This window comes from Oratosquilla oratoria, chromosome 3 (genome assembly GCF_046742065.1).
Source record: "Oratosquilla oratoria isolate Oo_2021 chromosome 3, ASM4674206v1, whole genome shotgun sequence".
Lineage (NCBI taxonomy): Eukaryota > Metazoa > Arthropoda > Malacostraca > Stomatopoda > Squillidae > Oratosquilla > Oratosquilla oratoria.
Window position 1 is genome coordinate 39,839,346 of NC_134779.1, and position 22,415 is coordinate 39,861,760.

The 22,415-nt window shown below is 38.5% G+C and overlaps 1 protein-coding gene across 5 annotated transcripts; it reads left to right on the forward strand.

The window, feature by feature from the left end:
- The first annotated feature begins 5,067 nt into the window (after nucleotides 1–5,067).
- On the forward strand, nucleotides 5,068–17,478 carry Tim10 (translocase of inner membrane 10). 5 transcript variants are annotated; one of them, XM_076179787.1, is made up of 4 exons: nucleotides 5,290–5,471; nucleotides 12,430–12,790; nucleotides 14,035–14,179; nucleotides 16,603–16,621. In XM_076179787.1, the coding sequence occupies exons 2-3, from the start codon at nucleotides 12,618–12,620 to the stop codon at nucleotides 14,138–14,140; spliced, it is 279 nt and encodes a 92-aa protein (XP_076035902.1). In that variant the 5' UTR covers nucleotides 5,290–5,471; nucleotides 12,430–12,617; the 3' UTR covers nucleotides 14,141–14,179; nucleotides 16,603–16,621. The 5 variants fall into 5 exon arrangements, with proteins under 5 accessions (XP_076035875.1, XP_076035885.1, XP_076035902.1 ...); XM_076179780.1 differs by lacking the exon at nucleotides 16,603–16,621 and adding an exon at nucleotides 17,269–17,478 and having other exon boundaries at nucleotides 5,291–5,471; XM_076179760.1 differs by lacking the exons at nucleotides 14,035–14,179; nucleotides 16,603–16,621 and adding an exon at nucleotides 17,269–17,478 and having other exon boundaries at nucleotides 5,068–5,385.
- Nucleotides 17,479–22,415: the final 4,937 nt, after the last annotated feature.

A 22,415-nucleotide genomic window follows, 5' to 3' on the forward strand; every position in this document is an offset into this window, starting at 1 on the left:
ATTTTCATGCAATTTGATCAAAGAAAATTTACGCATTTATCCTCTGCAAAATTACCAACCACAGCTACGAATGCCGTCCGACTCACTAATAGCCGACCAACGCCGAACAAGGACGGTTTATACTCAAATGCACGATTTTGTATATATAAAAAAAAAAAATAGCATATGGTTGCATTATTTGACTTATTTTCTTTAAAATGTGTGATTTCCATGTCATTTGATCAAAGAAATTACGTTTTTATCCTCTGCAAAATTACCAACTGCAGCTACGAATGCCGTCCGACTCACTCTTAGGCGACCAAATCTCAAACAAGGACGGTTTTTGCTCAACTAGCATATGGTTGCATTATTTTACCTATTTTCTCTAAAAGGTGTGATTTCCATGTAATTTGATCAAAGAAGTTATGTTTTTATCCTCTGCAAAATTATTTGCAGAGGGTGGGAAATGGTCCAATCGATGGAGTTGTTGGGAAGTGTGGAGTTCCAGGAAAGAATCGTAGTGGAGAGTTGATGGTGGAAATGTGTCTAGAAAGAGAGTTGATGATAGCAAATACAGTGTTTCGGAAGAAAGTCAAGCATAAGTACACATGGGAGAGGGTGGTGGAGGGAAGGGTGGTAGAGCGCTAATGGATTATGTAGTGGTAAATAGGATTATGATAGGAAGAGTTAAGGATGTACATGTGCTAAGGGGAGAGGGTGGGGGAATATCAGATCATTTTCTGGTGGAAGGTAAGCTGAGAGTGGAGGATAGATGGAGAAGGAGGAAAGGGACAAAAGGTAGGGAGGTTCTTAGAGTGAACTCCTTGAATGAAAAGGAAAAGGAGAAGGAGTACGAAAAGAAGCTGAAGGAGGAGTGGGAGGGAGTAAAGGATAGAGCAGAGATGGGTGTGGAGGAGGAATGGGGATGGTTCAAGGAGGGAGTCTTAAAGTGTGCAAGGATGGTGTGTGGAACAAGAAGGACAGGGGGAAATAGAAGAAAGGGTAGTGAATGGTGGGATGAGGAAACAAAGAAGGTTGTAGAAGAGAAGAAGCGAGCTTTCACAGATTGGTTACAAAAGAGGACAGGGGAGTCATATGAGACGTACAAAGAAAAGAAAAGAGAAGTAAAGCAAAAGGTAAAGGAGGCAAAGAGGAGAGCAGATGTGAAATGGGGTAGGAGTATGACAGAAAATTTTGAAAGTAATAAAAAGATGTTTTGGAAAGAAATTAAGAGAGGAAGAGGAGGCGAATCACGTAGGGAAGAAAAGGTAAAAGGTACAGATGGAGAGATGATAATGGAAGAGATGGCAGTGAGGGGAAGATGGGCAGAATATATTAGGGAGTTGCTGAATGTGAAGGAGGATAGGGAAGGAAAGATAGCTGCAGTGGGAAATGCGAAGAAAATGAGAGTGAGGAGAATGGAGGAGAAATAAGGAAGGATGAGGTGAAGGCAGTTGTAAAGATGATGAAAGCAGGTAAGGCACCTGGTCTGGATGGATGTCATGCAGAATGTCTGAAAAAGGGAGGTTCAGTGATGGTGGACTGGTTGGTGAGGTTATTTAATGTTTGCTGGAGAGAGGGTAGAGTACCGGAGGACTGGAGTAGTGCCTGTATAGTTCCTCTTTACAAGGGAAAAGGAGACAAGTGTGAATGTAGTAATTTCAGAGGGATTAGCCTGTTGAGTGTAGTAGGGAAGGCTTATGGGAGGATCTTAATTGAGAGGATTAGGAGAGGAACAGAAGGAGTAATTGGTGAGGAACAGTGTGGATTTAGGACGGGTAGAGGTTGTGTAGATCAGATCTTTGTGGTAAGACAGATATGTGAGAAAGCTATAGGAAAGGGGAAGGATGTTTTTTGGGCTTTTATGGATCTGGAAAAAGCTTATGATAGGGTAGACAGAAAGGCACTGTGGGAGGTTATGCAGATTTATGGGATAGGAGGAAAGCTTTTGGGAGCTGTCAAGAGTTTTTATGAGAGTAGTAGAGCATGTGTTAGGATTAGAAATGGAGAGAGTGAGTGGTTTGAAGTAAAGGTGGGACTTCGTCAAGGATGCGTTATGTCGCCCTGGCTGTTCAACTTATACATGGATGGAGTGGTGCGAGAGGTGAATGCTAGGGCTGGGCGGGATCCGAGTACTGGACCCGAATCCACCGGATCCGACAAGGCAGGAGGGACCCGAGTACCAGATGTTGGTACTCGGATCCGCTGAGACGAGTACAAACGATTACTCAAAGATCTATTTTCCCTGTGGAGCCAAAATTCGTTATGACCACTATCTATACGAAGCATTACATTTATACCATACTTGATATTATCATTAATTAGTTACAAAGTCATATGTTGCAAATGAAATTACAATAGAAATAAACTATTATTTTCGGCTAGCGATGCATGGCATACAATTTCAGTATTGCCATCGGCATCTCAAATTCTTCGGAGACTGATTGGCTGATGCGCTGTGACGTCACAGCAGAGGGTATAAATAGTGCCGCGCACTCCACTGAACCGTAATATAACTAATGCAAACTTTTTTGTACAGCAGTAAATATGTAACAAATATAAATCTGTGTGCATAACTGACGTATTATAGTGGACAAAATACTTCAGCAGTCAGAGATAATTCAGCAGTCAGATAGAGATTCCTTGGTGTTCCTCTTGAGTGGGATTCGCCTAGTTGGTGTGGACTCGAGTAGATGTAGCTGTGGCGATTACCAATGCCAGGCGAATACCGCGCGACTGGGATCCGACAGAGGATGTCAGTCGGATCCCGCTCCCAAACGAATCCGTGGACTCGCGCTGCCAGTTCTCCGTGCTGAAGGAAGTACTCGGATCCGGATCCGAATCCCGCGGATCCGCCTGGCCAAGTACTCGGATCCGCGAATACTTAAGAACTCGGATCCTGCCCAGCCCTAGTGAATGCTAGGGTAGTGAGTCAGGGATTGGAGATGGTTAAAGAAAATGGAGAAAAGTGGGAGGTGAGCCAGCTGTTGTTTGCGGACGACACTGCGCTTGTGGCAGGGTCAGAGGAGGGATTGAGGAAGCTGGTGGCAGAGTTTGGGAGAGTATGTGATAGAAGAAAGCTAAAGATAAATGTGGGTAAAAGTAAGGTGATGAGATGTACAAGGGGTGAAAGTGGCAGTAGACTGGAAGTGAACATTAAGGGAGAGCGACTGGAGGAAGTGGATAGTTTTAGATACTTGGGTGCAAGTGTAGCAGGAAAAGGTGGAGTGAAGGTGGAGGTAGAATGTAGATTGAGAGAAGCGAGTAAATGCCTTGGTGGTTTAAAGAGTGTAATGAGGAATAGACATTTGGGAATGGATGCGAAGAGGAGACTGTATGAAGGAGTGATTGTGCCAACAGCACTGTATGGGGCAGAAACGTGGAACATAAGAGAAGAAGAGAGAAGGAGTTTGAATGTGTTTGAGATGAGGTGTCTGAGAAGTGTGGTGGGGGTTACTAGGCTGGATAGAGTGAGAAATGAGGAGGTGAGGAGGAGAACAGGGGTAAAAAAGGATTTTGGAGATAGGGTTGATGAAAGAATATTAGGATGGTTTGGACACATGGAAAGAATGAGTGAAGAAAGACTAGTAAAAGAGGTATGGAAGGCAGATGTGGAGGGAGTGAACATGAGGGGACGTCCTAGGATGAGGTGGATGGATGGGGTGAAGGGGGCTTTGGGGAAGAGGGGAATGTCTGTTGAGGAAGGAAGGGAGAGGACGGAAGACAGAGGTGAGTGGAGAATGGTTGTATATGGATGATGTGACTGCATGAGGAGGAATGGGCGGGGGGGGTGGGGGGGTAGTATGTGTGAGTAAATTTTGACGCAGCCCGAAGGGATTTCTCCCCGTCCTCGCCTTATATGCAAAGGGGGACGGAGAGGGGGGGGTCGCCGATTAAATGAAGCGGCCTTGCTGTGGATGTACTGTGTCTTGCGACACTGCTTCTGACCCAGGGCGGTGGGCAGGGTGCAGGGATGACCCGTCATCCAGGAGGTGCTCAGATGAGAGGAAGGGTGGGAGGGGTGTGGAGGGTATTTAGGGATGAAATGGGTGGGAGTGTTTTTATGCCTTTCCCTTTTTGGCTACCTCCCTTGGAAGGGGGAAAAAGCCTTGGTATATGTATGTATGTATGATTGCAAATCTTGTTTGTTTGATTTTGTGACTTATTTCTTGCATGTTCATCCTTTTATTTTTGTCTATGTTTTTTACAATACAGTACCTGTCTTGCTACATATGTATATATTTTTGTTTGTTTGCTTTTGGGGTTTTCCTTTGTTCTGTTAAAATTTTTTGCTTTATTTTTGCTTAATATGCATGTTATGTCTGCTTCTTTGTTTATTTTTGTTTCATATTATTGTTTTTGATTACTGATTTTCCAATGTTTTGTTTGGTATTTAATATCTGATTGCATGTTTTGGTTGCCTGATGTATGGTTCATTTTTGAAGTTGAATAATGTTATTTCTTTTAGTTTGTTTGGTATATGTTCTTTACAAGACAGTATTGCTTTGTTGCAAATAAAAGAATCTCATGTATACCAAACTTTTACTATCCTTGTTTGTATAATTTGTGTACAGATACTTGAATAAGTATACAAAGTTCAAACATAAGCACAAGCACAAACAAGAAAAACATATTACAGAAATAATAAGATAAATATAACTAAAATAACCTTTTAAATTTTAACTGTTTACTCAATTTCAAATATTTATTAATGAATGATGCATTGTGCAGAAGTATTTTACCAACTTTTGATTTTATAAATATGATCATGTGTGTAAAGCATATATTAAATAGTCTTGTTTGCATGCAAAAGTCATAAAATTACTACTCATTATTTTATAAAGAGAAAGTAAAACTTTTTCGAGATGTTGATTATTTTAGCGAAAGGATCAGTTTTAAAATTTCCATAAACACTATATATAATACAAGTTAAATATGATTTGAAAGCCGCGCTACGCCACTTCCGATTTATAGTTTGCGGCTCTGTCGATAGATGGCGCGCATTCACGCTGGATGGATGACGTTTTCTTATTAGTAAAAGATAGAAGCTTTCCCATCTTTCCTATATAATCCTATATAGTCTTTGGATTTTTGGGATGAGATAAGTTCTGTGACTGGAGAGTGGCTTTTGCAGAACGAGTTATGTACTCTTCATCCCCTTCTTCTTCACTCAACTCTTTTTCTCGATCATTACTTGGTTGATGTTACATATAAACAAGGCTCCTACATCATGTATACGGTTTAATTTTGGAAGTGCAAATAAGTATTGCAAACTACCAGTTCGTGAATGTGAGTGAATAGAAAATACTATTGCTTCAGGCTGTTCGCGCATGTTGACTGCCTTCTGTTTTATCGTCTGCCTGTAGCAACAAATTCGTGACGCTCAAATCTACGGAGGAATAACATGTGGGTTATCTCTCAAAGTAGGCACTATAGGTAGTGAATACTTTGCCAATGTTGTCAACAAAAGTATCAAAAATTGTAATTGGCTGGTAAGTCCCCTGAGCCTAATATAGGTTTAAATTCTATTTTGAGATAATGAAGCATACATTGCATTTGCGTAACCCGGGAATTTTACTCAATAATAGTGCAAAGCATATGCATGTTTTTCATTGTAGAATTAAATTGGATATGTACATTGACCTTACAGAATAGAGATATGCATAACAAAACGCCAAATGTGGCATGATGATATGGTGTTTTCTTCCAGAACTGTATATACAAGTGCAAATAATTCTGTTTAATACATTTTCAATTTTGTAACATTTACATTTAAACATTACCTTCTTATATTTGAAATGGCAAAATTGGAGTAAAGTACTTGTAACTTTACTTACTTAGTTTACTTAGTGAAGTTCTGAGGTTGATCCTCACAGCTGTAGTGGACTACCGCTGCTTCCAGTCCTGTTGTCCCTCCTTGCGAGGACCAGTTGGTCTGGTATTAAGTTTGGAGAAAACCTACTGATGGCGGTGTAGCCTGGCACTGGAGGCTTGTCTGGCACCTTCCGCAGAAACCTGTCCAGTGCATGTTTGAAGCTGTCCACCGAGCATTTGGTTTTTTCTCTCACCTCTTTTGGAAGGGCATTGAAGATTTTTGGACCCTCATGGACTAGGCTGGTTGCCAGTAGGGTCCTTTCTGGGGCTCTTGGTGAGAGAGTTTGTCTCTCACACTTATGCCCATGCCTTACACTGTGGTATGTCTTGATTGTTGAGAGCGTGGGGTCTGGAACAAGTCCCTCTAGAATTTTCCATGTGTAAATGGCCCTATATCTTTCCTCCTTTGTTGGGAGCAGAGACCTAGTGCTCTCAGGCGATCCCAATAGTTGAGATCTTGCATCCCTCTGATATGCCTGGTGTAATTCCTTAGGACAGCTTCAAGCATCTGGATGTCTCTGCGTTTGTGTGGTGACCAGAGTTGGCTACAATAGTCCACAGGGTAAGCATCACTTGAACCTCTCTTGAGGAGAAAGTCCTTAGTAACCAGCTAGCCATCCCTCTTGCTCTTTTCATTGACTGCATGATGTGGTGCTGGAAAGTGGCATCCTGCGATTCACTGAACCCTTATTCATGGTAATTTGTTAAGTGGAAGACTCATTTTCTGTAGTTTTTGCTAACCTATCAAGTTCCACTGATTTGATGATTCATTTCTAAATAACAGCCCAAAGTCTTTGGCAGTGAAAAATGTGCAAACCTACAAATTGTTAACTATTTGGGGCTTTAGTGTTAGTGTGTCATGTTTTAGACATTTAGGGAGAACCTGGTTGATGATAACACTCTAGCATGAGTTTTTTCTTTGGATTACTTTGTTGCATTAGCTGGACATTCTTACATTGGATGACAACATGGATTGTTAGTCACTGTGGCTCCACTGTCTTTGCCTGTGAGGTAAGTCCCTTTATGTGACTAGGACAGTCAGCAACCACTGGCATGGATGCCAAATATGGCATGCCAGCAATCTTTCTCACACACTCAAAGCCCAGGCTCTTCTAAAGAAATAATGATATAGGTAAACTGCCAAGTTTGCTGAATTTTGTATTTCAACTTCACAGGATATGGTTTGATTGATTTTATATTTCATATGTATGTATATACATAGCAGAGAAAATCCGAAGAAAAAATGATGACTGTGTGCACAATGCGAACGCTTACCAGGAGTGTGTACCCTGCTTTATGCAGTTATTCAACACAATTTCCTACAACAACTATAATGATAGGTGTCCAATGATTGAAAAAGAAATAGAAGTGAAAGCTCATGCACCATGGTTTAACAGTGAACTCAAGAGAGTTAAGAAAGATAAAAAGAAAAAAGAAAAGCACTGGAGGAGGTGTAGGACTGATGAGACGAGAAGGCATTTTCAAGGAGCGAGAAATCATCTTAATAGACTTATAAAGAGGCAGAAACGTAACTATTATTGCAATAAGCGAACAGAATCTGGAAAGAATGTCACTAAGGTATATAGAGTGCTTGATGGCCTAACTGGAAAAACTAAGATAAATACACTTCCTGATGGCTTCTCTGATGATTGATTGATATGGTTTAACGTCACACACTCCCCCTCTATCGGGAGGCTAGGACGGTGCCCCTCACAGAGGGCTTTGTAGCGTGGAACTTAATGAACTATGCTGGTGGCAGGATTCGAACCGCCCTCACCTCGACCTTCGCCGCAAGTAACGACGCCCTAACCCACTCAGCCAGCGAGCATCCACTTCTCTGATGAAGAATTAGCTAAAAGTTTGTAGATTTCTTTGAGGATAAAATTGATTGTATTATGAGTAATTTTAGGTCAGAATCAATTTCCATTAGACCTACACAGGACCCATCTCCCGGGATGCAACTTACATGTCTACAACAAATATCAGTGTCAGACATTAGAAAAATAGTGAAAATGAAATTAACGTACTGCATTAATGACCCTTTTCCAATGAAAGACATTGTCAACAGTGTAGAAATAATTAATGTCAGTATTGCCAAAAATTGTCTTCCCAGAAAGTGAGAAAGTAGCAATTATAAAACCTTTTCTGAAAAACAATCTTGATAACCAGAGCCTAAACTCCTTCAGACCAGTGTCAAACTTAACATTCCTCTCTAAGATAATAGAAAATGTAATATTGGATCAACTAATGCCACATTTACAGGGGGTGCAAGCAATTCCTGACAATCAATCAGCCTATAGACAATTATATTCAACGGAAGCTGCCTTATGTTCAGTGGTGAACAGTCTACTTGTGTCAATGGATGATAGGAAATGTAGCGTGTTGATTTTATTAGATTTGAGCGCAACTTTTGACCCGGTAGAACATGACTTGTTACTAAGAGATTGCAGAAATATCAGCACAGTAGGTGATGCCCTGGATTACATAGAGAGTTACCTTACTGGAAGAACATATTGTGTTCAAATTGGGGAGGTGTGTTCAGACAAGAAATATCTAAGGAGAGGTGTTCCACAAGGTAGCGTAGTACTAGGACCAATTTTGTCCTGTATTTACACTGCCAAACTTGCATATTTACTACAACGACATTATGTTAATTTCAAACTATATGCTGATGACACAAATATACATGGCACTAGACAATGTAGAGCACACGTACAGCAAACTAAGCAATATTATGGAAGAAGTGAGTGACTGGATGTTTTCTAAACATTTAGAATTAAATGATGACAAAACTGAATGCTTGATTGTGGGAAAGAACAATGATTTGAGGAAACTGAACGTCTCTACGCTATATATAAATAATAAGTGGGTCGATGTGAATTACAACGTAAAAGACCTTGGAGCGATTCTCGATTGCAATCTTAAATTCAAAGAGCAGATACAAAATGTAGTGAAGATAGGGAACTACCACTTAAGAAATATTGCCTTTCTCAGGAAATATTTAGATAGCAAAACCATTAAGATGTTGGTGCATAAGCCATAACCATGTTATAAGTAAGCATGACTACTGCAACTCCCTGTATTATGGCATACCGAAATATCTTCTAAGAAAGCTACAACTGACTATGAACAGGGCCGCGCGGCTTATAAAAGGTCTAACATCCAGAGAGAGAATTACACCTGCACTCATTGAGTTACATTGGCTACCTATCAAGGCACGCATTATATATAAAATATGTATTATGACCTATCAAGCACTACATACTAACAAACCGGAATACATTAGAAGTTTACTACATGATGCTCGATCGAATACTACCATGTCACTAAGACACGATACAGAGACTCATAGACTTTATGAACCTAGGGTGAACCTGGAACTAGGTTTTAGAGCATTTGAGAAATGTGCTCCCCGACTCTACAATAGTCTACCACAACATGTGAAGAACAGTACAAACTTAGAAACCTTCAAGAAGACGATGAAAACCCATCTGTTCACTCTATCCTGCGACATGACAAACAAGAGCATGCAGGATGAATTTCGATGCTAGCAATTCATAAATGCTGGCGGCCTTGCAGAGAGCTGCTTCTAAAGCGGCTGAGCGAGGCCTGAAAACATCACTACAGGTACAGATACAGATATATATATATATATATATATATATATATATATATATATATATACATATATATATATATATATCTATACCTATATATATATATATATATATATATATATATATATATATATATGTATATGCTTAGCTTAGGGTGGTCCGTTGGTGATCAATGACATCAGTTCTTTGGTGAGGTGAGATAGGGAGAGTGAAGTTGGGTGGTAATGCTGAGGTCTTTGTTGCTGGTGCCAACAGAGGTGACTGTGGAATCCAATTTTGACCCACATATTCTTTCACACTCTGGGCAAGTTAGATCTGGATCAGGTGGATAAACTATTGTTGAGCTGATGTCTTTGATTACTGGTTGTCCCGTGCTTGGTTGTGAGCTGATTCAAGATGGTTGACCTGTCGTGAGCACTTTGTATGCTATGAAGAGTGATCAGAGGTGTTGGATTCAAGAGCTGTTGGTGTGATGTTATATCTCTTGAGTGTGGTTTTTTGCCAATCTTTATTGTGCATTTTCTGGCCCCGTGCATTGCATCATTCATCAGATAGTTGGCTGTAAAGAATTTGTTGGGGAAGACAGCATGTAGATGACATGGTCCACCCATTGCAGCTGTCACTTTAGTAGCAATGCTTCATACTTGAGATTTGTGCACGCTGCAAGATTTGTATGTGTGATACTATGTCTTGCCATGTTAGGCCCAGGATCCTTTGAAGACACTGTATGTGGAAGGTCTCCAGATCTTTTATATGTTATCTGTAGTTGGTCCAGGTTTTTGAGCTGTAGAGTAGGGTGGAGGTAGATGGATTTTTTTTATTTCAGTTCGTAGGTTTCCATTGTCAAATACCTGAGTGCAAAGATGGCCCAAAGAAGTGGATGTGAGGTGGATTCTTGACTGAATTTCATTGTCTGACTACAGACACACACACATACACACAAATAGTAACTCTAAAGTCTTGCATACAACAGTTTTGATGTTCAAGGCAACACTGGTTTTGTGTAATGTTTAGTTGTTGCATCATTTGCTAGGTGGTAACACATGTTCTTATTCTACCACAATTTTATATATTCTTTCGTGTTTTGTAAATAATGAAATCATCAGTAAACAAAATCCATGCCCAGCTACACAAAAGTTTAAACTTAAATTTAATTAAATACAAATGTCACACCACAAAAGCTAGTTAAATGAATTGATTACTTGGTTTTCAGTGATCGCATTAGAAATATTATATTAGAAGTTTGTGAAATCTGCTGTTCAGCACATTTGCCATAAATACAAATTTCTGTTGAAATTGCAAAATTAAGAATTATTGTATAGTTTTTGCTGATGTTAGAAATTTAGTCTTTTAATTGTGTGAATTTGTGACAGCTAGAATTGTACATAAAGGCAAAAACATGCTAGTATAAATTACTTCACTGAATTTTATATTTATTCAATCGAGCAATTAACAAATCACACTTACGGTATTCTTTGATTTTACTTCTGCAGTTTGATTTTTTTTAATATTTGGAAAGAAAAAATTCCCCCAGTACTTCCATAGATACGCCCATAGTTATTCAAGAACTCAATGTTGTGTTGTGAACGGCACATGGTAAAAAGTTGACACATATGAAAGGAGCCTTTTGTGTTTCTATTCTTCTGCTTTTGCCATTCATTTATGAATTAGATGAATTTGATATATAAAAAGTGTACAAGGAAATGGATCACATGTTGGACTTGTGATCAACAACTATTACCCTTGATGAGAGCTCCATAAAATATAACCTGATCTATGGGTAATGCTCTGGCCATATCTACACACTAGCTCAGGGGAGCTTGTGCTAATATGCAGTGCTGTGGTGCTTTTCAGCTCTAGAATGGGAACAAAACTCAGGACCAATGAGTTAGCAGTTCAAGTCAGCACCATTACACCAGCAAGCAGGTTGTGCAATTTCATATGTAATATAAATCTTTCAAGCATTTTTGATAATTTGTTATATTTATAAGAATATTAGAGGTGTAGTATAATAAGTATTATTTAGCAGCTGCATCTATAAAAGTTTTGGTAAATTAAGACAATTACATCACTTGCTTTGTTAGCAATACATCATATTAGAACAATATTACTGTCAGTATATTTGACAATACTTAACCAATCCAAGCCTAACCTAAGGCCTCAGAAAAAGAGAAAATTATTGTGAAATTGGCAATATCATCTTGTGCTACTTCTAGTTTGTGATAGATTTTACAGTAGCCCTGCAAGCATGGGAGTTCCTCTGGGAGTGACCAAACTATAGCAGTATCTATATACCAAGAGTTTCTCCCACCTTATATGGGAAGTACCCAAGTCAAAGGCACACACCCACTCCCATCCATTCCATTCCTGTCTCCTGCCCACTGCCCAGGTCAGAAGCAACATAGCAAGACATCCACAACAAGGCCGTTTCACTTAAAAAGCAATATAGTCAATTTGATAAATGAAATATATAATTCCACCAAAGTGGAATGGGTAAGAGTTTATGCATGCATTTTGACATGACTACCTCCCTTGTAAAGGGGAAGCCCTTGGTATATAGACAGACTAAAGAACACCTAGCAGCTTTTCAGAATGTTTTTCTTTTTGAGTTTGTTGATGTTTAAGTATTTAAAAATATTACCCATGACTGTATACCTAGTGGATTTAATTCTTCACTTCTTTAGACAAAAGTGGAGGGGGTTTCTGTTGCAGTCATTTAATTTGCAGTAAAATGCCCTTTTTTCTGCAGATGAGGCTGGAGATCATAGTGAAAGTCTAATAACTATTGATGCTCCTTCATTTACCAACTTAATCTTGTCTTTCCTCCCCATCCCAACCCTTGTTACAACTTTTCATACACATTTTTTTTCACAATGTGTCTGCCATGTTGAGCTCCTCATTCAATATTACTCTGTCTTTTTTAATATTATAAAACCTAACATTTTTTTCTTTCTTTCAGGTCAGTTGCTATATCCCTTGGTATTGGTAGCTTTATTGGCATAAGAAAAATTGTTGATGGGCAAAGAAGGGAAGTAATGAAAGTGAGAGATCGTATGAAAAACGCAAATACAGGTGAATACGAGACAGTGCGCAAATTCACTGGATAGAACACAAATCTTCTAGGGAATCTCAGAATTATCACACAAAATGGCAGGTCTTCCAAATTTGAACGAGGACCAGATGAAGCTGGTGCAGGACCTCGAGATTGAGATGATGACCGATATGTACACACGCATGACCAATTCATGTCACAAGAAGTGCATTCCAGCCAAGTACAAGGATTCGGAGTTGGGTAAAGGAGAAGCTGTATGTATTGATAGGTAAGGCATGGTCTTTATTGATTTATTTGATTTATAATTGTGTGTGTGTGTGTATAATATATATTTTCAGTTGGTGGACTGATAACCTTAAATACTTCTTGTTCCCTCTCCTTAACTCAGAACAATCTACAGCTCTTCACCTTCAAACTCTCACCTATGACCTCATTGACCTGTTTATATGCACACCATAACCTTGAATGATCTTTATTACCACACCTATACCATAGTCACTGCTTCCCACCTCATGCACCCCTGACAAGTTTTCTTCCCCAATCCAAATGGTCCTTGTCTCACAAACAGGGAAACTTTTCCATGTTTATAAAATAAGGAGACTTCCCAACAGTCATTACAACACTGACTTACCTCACAGACCACATATCAGTAGCTCTCCTTTCATTATATGTGCCTGCCTTTGGCTTAGTTGTGGGTTCAAATCCTACACTTCTTTGCAATTCCTAGCAGTGACTTCCTGCCCTAACAGTCCCAAGTGCACAGGGCAATGGGAACAGCTTTGGTTGCAGCTATTAGCCTCCTGGCATAGACTCCTCACCTTCCTTCCTTCTTTCAGTCTCAAAAATTTCACCTTCCACATCTCAAAATGCTCAGTTTTCTTGTGGAATTCAGATTGTGCCATAGCTCATAGAGCAAAGAAAACAAAATTTTGTCAACTCCAGAGATGCTCCATCCTAGAGAATGCCCTTCCTTTTAAAAAAGTAAGAATACATATCTGCTGAGTGATTCACCAAACACATTGATCTACTTGGCGAATCTACATATCAACAATCACCTTTTAAAAGTATAGGAAAAAATACTTTCTCCCCTTCTCCAAATAAAAAATCAACCCATCTCACCTCTTCAATTAGCTACAACACTAGTAGAAATTCTGTTATCCATTTTTAATTCAAATAACAAGAGACTGCCTTTGAAGATTATGATTAACTTAACAGAAGAGCCCTCACTTCTTTCCCCAACTGCAAAGCAACTGTCCCATGCCCAGGTGACCTACACAATAAGACACAGTACTTACACCCAGCTACAACATTTTTCATACCAAATATTTTCATCCTTTCATCAAGCCAGGGTAAAATCCTCCAAGCAATTACAGCCTAATTATCTTCACAAATTGCCTCTGTAAACTCAGAAGTAAATGTTATCTTATTCCTGGCGCTCTGAGAAAATGTTATCTTATTGGCAGCCAGAACACCATTCACTTGTATCATCTCTCCAAATGTGCTTTTGTACAGGTTGCATCACCACAGACATGCTGATGCAAACAGAAAAAAAAAATCTGCATTTGGTAACAAGCACCATGATTATCCCATAATTTTTCAACCCAGCAAAAGCATGTGACAGCCAGGAATTGGGGATCTGATCTAAACTCCTTCTAAGGTTCTATGAAATCTTACCTATTTTTATATCCTAGTTCCTGTCCCGTTGAACTTTTCAAACAAGATTAGTTTCATACATGCATATATCAAGTTGAAGCATATACCCACCCTTCATCCATCCCACATCCATCCAGAATCCATTTGTTGTATTCTCTATGTTAGCTCCTTGTGGATGAAGGCTCATTCCTATCTTCCACCCGCTGTTTGGGCCAAAGGCAGTGCAGCATGGTGGTAACGTAGCCAAACATATTCCTAGTAAAATTGTTGTGTTGGAACATGTTTTTCCTATATTAAGTTCCTTCTCAAAAGAGTTGTGTTCCTTGTAACCAAATGGGCCAGAAACTATGGATTCCATTTTTCTATTTCATAATCATTCACCAGATGCTTCTGTAAGTGACACTTTGCAAAAAGTCTGATCCTCAACTCACTTTCTTGGATCCTTCACCTTAAATATTTAACCACTTTAATACGAGTCAAATTCTCGTGTGCAGCATCAACTGCCATGTGAATGATGCATCACTCTACTCATATTATAAAATATAGTCACTGCTGTGTTACTAATTCTCTTTTACTCTGAGTAATAGTAAACACAGAAAACATGATCAAACCAGTTCACAGAATCCAGGGGTAACTCACGTACAACTACAAAAATATATAAGCAAGATGCTGACACTGGTGTCCTTGTAGGTGTCATTGTACCGAAGTGGTTAAAAACTTCAGCCTTTGAAGCTATGATCTTGCACTAGCTGGGGAGACAACAGACAGTTACTTTGGAAAATCTAACAAACCTTCACAAAGTGAAATTGATTGAGGACACTGCACCACCTTCAGAATATTAACTCCATGTGCTGTTTTGACCTATGCCTCAGCACAGGCACCTTCTGTAATGCAACAGTGAAAAGTTAATATACTGAAAGTGACTTCTCATCCACTGTTCTTTAACATACATACACCAAAAGACAATTTCCCCCTCATAAGGGGGAGCTAGACATGTCAAAATCACACATGTATCATTCACCCATCCAAAAATCCATTTGTTGTTCCTCCCATCTTAGCTCCTTGTAGATGGTCATTCTTGTACCCTTTCATCAGCTTAGGTCAGAGGCAATCCAATAAAACATTACCTCTACAGCAAGACCCAACAGCTGGAGCTGGGTTACCCTCACTTCTTCATTATGTAGCAATTCCTAACCCTCATCCACTTCAGAAAATACAGAGCAGACAAAAAGAAATTCCTTTGGAGCACATCATTTCCTTATCCATTTGCAGCCATTCTCCACTCACACCTATCTCATGACTTCTCTGCCTTCATGACAGACATTCCTCTTGAATCTAGTGCCCCTTTCACTCCATCTATTCACCACATTATTGAGCTTCACAATATATTTATTCCATCCAACTCCACCTTACACTTTTTTGGCTTGTCTTTCCTCAATCTTTCATTTTTGTATGCCCAAATCATTCTGGTAGTCTATGATCAAGTAAATGAGAAGGTTGGATGAAGGTGTGATTGTACCCGTGGCTTTGTATGGAGCAGACTTGGAATTTAGGGGAGATAGAAAGGAAAAAAACAAAACATTAAAGATGAAATGGAGACATAAGGTAAGTGTTACTAGGAGGGACAGTGAGAAATGTAGAGTGAGGTGTAGAAGAGTTATCAGGTAAGGTGGTTCAGAGTGATAAGATGGTTTGCATATGTGGAAAGAAAGAGGGAAAGTCTTCCAAAAAGAGTATGGAAAGAAGTGGATGGACATGGTAAAGGAGGCTTTGAATGCACAAGAAATATCTATTTGAGGAGTGAATGGAGAGAGATTGTGAATAGATGAAGAAATGCCATGGCTCAAAGGGGTGTTTTGATCTGTCTTGTAAAATTCTGAGTGGGGGGAAGTGGGGTGGGTCACCATGTTATGAACAAGTGGGGATAAACTGGCTCCAGCTGTTGGGCCCTCCTGTGGGGGTGTAGGACAGTTGCTCACCGGAGAAGTGACAAATAGGACATTTGCTCACCAAAGGATTATTTTTTACTTTTCTTGAACTTGATAACAATATACAGGATTTTTTTTTAGTTATATTGTATTATATATACAGCAATAATACAGAAACAATATCCAAACTTTGTTTTTAATTCATTATAAAATTAAATACCAATTTCTTCCATCAATATATAGTAATGATCATTTACTGGTCCAGTCTAATGGTGTGGCTAACTGTTCGTATGTATCTCTGTCATTTAATAAGTCGAAAATTTTACTTTCATAGTCTGAATTGACTCCTAACCTTGACACTTCTAGTTCATGAACTAGAAGTGTTAGGGTAAGTATGTCAATGAAACCCACTAAAAACAATGCATTAGATTATATTGTAGAGTTTGATAAGTTCTTGGCCTCTTACAATTATGATAAAAATTTACTTTATCTGTGCCAGGGGTATGCTGCAGGAAGTCAGTGTCTTCCTGACTTTCTAAGTGCAGTTGGCCACACCATTAGACTGGACTTGTCAACCACAAAGGACAATAAACCCACTTCAGTGCTGTACCAGTTATAAAACTGTAATCACTATATGTTGATGGAAGTTATTGGTATTGAATTTTATAATTAATTGAAAACTAAAACATGAAAGTTTGTATATTGTTTGTGTATTATTGCTGTAATAAATTTCAATATAACAAAAAAATCCTGTATTATTGCTGTAATAAACTTCAATATAACTAAAAAATCCTGTATATTATGTTATTAGGTTTGTATATTGTGTGTATATTATTGCTGTAATAAACTTCAATATAACTAAAATAATCCTTTGGTGAGCAAATGTCCTATTTATCACTTGTTCGGTGAGCAACTGTCCGGTGAGCAACTGTCTGTACCCGCTCCTGTGGAGGTGCTGTGTTTTGCTGCATTGCCTTTGACCTTAGGAGTGTGGCAGGAGATCAGGATGACCCCATCTACAAGGTGCTATGATGGGGAGGGCAACAAATGGGGTATTGATAGTTGTGGGGTGGGTGATACTTTGACCCCGCCATTTCATTTATGAAGGCAAAAAGACCCTTTAGTATGTGGATATGTATACATATATTTTTTCTCTTCCCTGCAGATGCGTAGCTAAATATTGGGAAATTCATGAGCGTGTTGGACGTAAGCTGCAAAGTTTATCTCAGCAAGACGAGGAGGCTATGAAGAAAATGATGGCAGAACAAATGGGTGCAAAATAACCCTTATTTCCCATGTAACTTACCTGGTCTGACATGTAGATAAATATTTGATAAATATTGAGTTACTGTTGTATAATAAAGTTTGAATTTTATGCAAGGTTTATTCACTTAACCTTAATTAAGCTGTGAGTTTCTGAGTCATTAAAGGTGACTAAATGTGGTATAGCAAGGGGATTGGAGACCAGTAACTGCCCAAGATGCAACCATCACAAACAAGGCATTAGGACACCTTTTTCTACAATGCCCCAAATTAACAATCACTAGACAATACTATTTCTTCTTTGAGTGACCAATGGACTTATCCAATGGCCGTAGCCAGATACCTGGGAGCCATGGGTGACAGTTTCAATTCGTATAGTGAAGATTGATGAATTTTATAATTTTTCAGTTTCTAAATGCATTGCGATGGCTGCCGTACTAAACTATCGGTGCACACCTAAACAATATAGCAGTATTAAATTATATATTTTTGTAAATTGTAATACAACGTAATACACATTTTTCTTGGAAATGAATGACTGAAAAGGTTGCTGAATGCGATACACTACCGAAAGGGATCGCGACGAGTGCTCGAGACGCCACCCTCGTTTTGATATATGTGGAAGTCGAAGAAAATTAAGTATGATAAATTGTTCTAACCTGCATTTAGTAATGCTAGAGGTCATCAGGGATGTTGACAGCCGGTAGTGAATTTGCTTTTCTCAACGATCATTGTTATTAGTTTCTACCAAGAAAAACTGACTACATTGATGTGTTATGATTTCCAAAATTAATATTTTTATTTATTAATCGCTGAGGTGTGCACCTCTAAAAATAAACAGCAATTTTTTTTTCTATGTAGTAATAGCGTTTAACGCCGACTTTTCACGACCCATAGCATCGTAGAAACAATAATAGCTGTAATACTTTTTGGAGGCATCTGTGCATAATCAGTGTACATATCACTACTCTGAAGCATACGGAGATTAACGTTAATATCTTTTCGCAACAATTTTTTCTCCGAGTTGATATGATTTACAATATTAAATCAATGAACTTTGCAACCATATCACACATTAGGTAGGGGACCAACGAAATATAGTTCTAATCTTGGTACGTATTGATAATGAGCATTGCGCAAGTCTGATAGGTCTCGAATGCTCTGTCGGCAGCTATCATTCTAGCAAACCACAACAAAAGGAACTATCATCCACATATTTGGCCATGATAATGTTGTTTTTAAACACAAAATAAGATTACCACAGGATATTACTCATATTTATATAAAAGTGTTGTCTAACATTTGGTTTAGCGATACCCAAATAAGGCTGTGAGTAGATTATTCCGTCATTAGTCATGTTTCTTCAGTAAGCTGGGGTTACGTTACGATTCCTTTTAGCTCCATTATAAATAGAAAGGTCAATTTGTATGCAATTGGCAGCGGTCGATGAGTCTAGTGGAGGTGTGGTAAAGATCAATCACATATTTGTTGGCACTCGTTTGAAGAACCATTTTAATGCAATTGTTTAAAATTACCTTAGGCTTGCTTACCTAGCCCCAGAAAATAAATAAATAAATAGAATAAAAATCTGTGACCCAGAGGAACAGTCCGAATAGTCGATGGCGGGCTAGTGTCAGGTGGGGAGGAATGTACTTAACCCCTTTGTCGAGTACTTTGTGCAGTTGCTCATAGGTGACCCTCTTAGCCAGTGGTTACCAATCTGGGGTTAAATTAACCCTTGGGATAATTTAAAAAATTTCCGGGGGGTAATGGAGGGGTGACAAAAATAACAATTCTGAAAAATCAAGAAGCCAAGAATTCCTCAACTAGCTTCGAAGCATGCAACTCCATCCATCGCACTGACGTTTGTGAACTGTTCCAAGCGGACATCTTCCTCCCCCCCCCCCCGATGGTGTTCCCTATCTGAAAGGTAAAAAGGGACCAGTAGGACTGCAACAACTACTGCTCTCTGCCAGGCAATGTGTTTGCCTATCTATTGCTGACACGGGTTCGTTCACATCTGCTAGTTTCAGATGCCTGTACAGTCTGGGTTCACGCCAGCTAAGTCAACAACCGATCGGATCCTTGTGCTTCGTATTCCTGTGGAGTAGCGACATGAGTTTCAACGGGTTTCTTGCAGCTTATGTTGATCTCAAGAAGGCGTTTGACCCGGTGCATCGTGGGGATTCCTGCACAGATTATTGACTTGATAGCTGGCTTATAGTCTGGGACAGAGTGCTGTAAAGTATGAATAAGTCGTGTCTAGCTTCTTTCCTATTAATTCAGGAGTGATGCAAGGGCGTGTCCTGGCCCCAACACTTTTCAACGCCTTCATGAACTGGGTATTGGATAGGGTTGCTGAACAATGTCGTTGCGGATAATCTATTGGAAACACCAAGGTCACGGACCTTGTCTTTGCCAATGGTGTTATCCTTCTTCCAGAGTCGTTGGAGGTCCTGGCTGAAGCCCTCGACTCTGCGCAGGGAGGCGAGACCGTTTGGTCTTCAGGTTTCCTGGACCAAGACCATAGACCCAGGAGCTTAGGAGTTTACTGGATGACACAGTTCAGTTTGTCCACGCGTGTGGCGAGGACATTGAAGTCTTGGACTTGGAAAGCTTAACATTCCTTGGTAATGTACCGCAAAACAGTGATGGGCCAGTGTCTGGAAATAGTTTGAAGAATTGGCATTGCCCATGAAGATATGGACTCTTAAGCAAGGTATATGGCGTTGTCGTTATCTATGCAAGAAAACTAAGATTCGAATCTTCAAGTCACTAGTGCTCCCTGTCTTACTGTACGGCTGAGAGACGTGGGCATTGAATGTTGACTTGAAGAGGAGTCTCGATGTCTATGATACCTTCGGAGTATCATGATGTATCACTGGAATGACTTAATATCAAGCCAGACTGTACTATGAGATTCAGTCCAGGTCAGTTACCCTCAGCATAATTCGTGAACGTGAACTCCGGCAATATGGGCATGTGGCACGTTTCCTACTGACAAAGTTGTCAGTTTGCCGGGGAAAGTTGAACGACCCTGTCGAAGGTTGTTTGGAGTGGCAAGGGTGGCTGCATGGGAGCTTGCTGCTCGGAGAGACCCACGTGGGGATTGGCGCCGTTCCCAGACGCATGCCACCCATTTTTTTATGAGTCTACAAAAAAAAAAAAAATAGTGAGGAGGACGGTTCTTTGTCAATAAAAAGTTTTGCTTGTTAGAACTTTATAAGTACCTGATGAAGCTCTAACAATCGAATCGTCTTGCTAATACAGGTTCCGTCCTCCTCACATGGCATTTCTTTTGATAGAGAGTTAAATTTGCAATACACACAGTCTGGCATTATTACTATGGATCTACGTCAGAGGAATATTTGTCCGAGGATGGATGGGGATTCTGCCAGTAATTGCCACTTGCCCTGGCTGCTTCAACACGCCGGGTAAAGGTGACGTTGCGAATTCCGCACGTCCGGAATTAGATGAAAATTAATACATAATGAGAGTGCATCGCCGATTTTTTTTTTATATTTTTATTATTATTATTATTTTTACGTTGGCGGCACAAATCGTCGTCGTCGTCGTTGATGATGCGGAACTTTTCTTATCCAACTGTCATTTAGTAAAAATTGTTGTTTATATTCAGCTGAGCACCAATGGTTGTTATCATGTCAGAATCCATAGTGAATATAGAAATTTACCATGGATATGTTTCAAATATCATTTGATAAGTAAAAAAAACTGTAGAATAAAATTAGTTCTAGAATATTCGCGTTAACCTTCAACTGAGACACGTAGACATGAAATGAATATGACCATAACAAGAAGTAGAACTTCATCAAAGGAAAGGTAGTTGTTTTTCAGGTATGGTGAATGGTTTGCATTGTGATACTATGTCGAGTGTAGTAACTGAATTATTATTTTTCGTGGAAATGGCAATGTATGACTTGAAATTGAAACATTGTTTTTCATTAACTATCGTTATCAGAACAAAGCAGAATATATCAGATACAGATTTTAAAATTAAATTTCATGAGCTCTGTGATAAGCTTAGCGTTCCATTATTAGTTTCATCAACTTTGTTTTCCACCAGATGGCACGGTGGTAATGTTGACAATTTGTTTGGTTTCTTTATGCTACCGTAAGCCCAGCTGGTCAGTGTTTTGCTTGTACCCGTTTTGAAATATGAGTAAGTGTGATCAGTTCCTGCGCCAGATGCACGATGCTCGCAAATCCAAACGGCCCCATCACTGAAACTGCGCAACAACTGTTTTTGCATATTATTATTATTACTATTATTATTGTTACCATTATTATTATTATTATTATTATTATTATTATTATTATTATTATTATTATTATTATTATTATTATTATTATTATTATTATTTATTGTTATTATTAATTATTTATTATTATTATTAATTATTATTATTATTATTATAATTATTATTATTATTATTATTATTATTATTATTATTATTATTATTATTATTATTAGTGATGTTGCTATTTATTATTTTATTATTAATATTATTATTATCAATTCAATTTATTATTATTATTATTATTATTATTATTATTATTATTATTATTATTATTATTATTATTATTATTATTATTATTATTATTATTAGTGATGTTGCTATTTATTATTTTATTATTAATATTATTATTATCAATTCAATTTATTATTATTATTATTATTATTATTATTATTATTATCATTATTATTATTAGCGTTGTTGTTGTTATTGATTATTATTTTATTATTAATATTATTATTAATTTAATTTATTGTTATTATTGTTATTATTATTATTATTATTATTATTATTGTTACTATTATTATTATTAATTATTATTACTTCTTTTATTATTAGTATCACTGAAGTTGTTGGGACAACACTGATGGACCTACGTAGGGTGACAATACTGTTATTGAGTCAATGTATTGTGTCAGTATCTAAAATGAATCGTGAGGGGAAAGCCAGAACAAACAGTTTATGGGTTAATCAAGATACTGCGCAAAAAGAGGAGACCCAACGGACCCTGGGG

Coding starts and splice junctions, on each gene's coding strand:
- Tim10 (XM_076179760.1), top strand. CDS start 12,618: ATGGCAGGTCTTCCAAATTTGAACGAGGACCAGATGAAGCTGGTGCAG. Junction 12,791..17,268: donor GAAGCTGTATGTATTGATAG/GTAAGGCATGGT, acceptor TCTTCCCTGCAG/ATGCGTAGCTAAATATTGGG.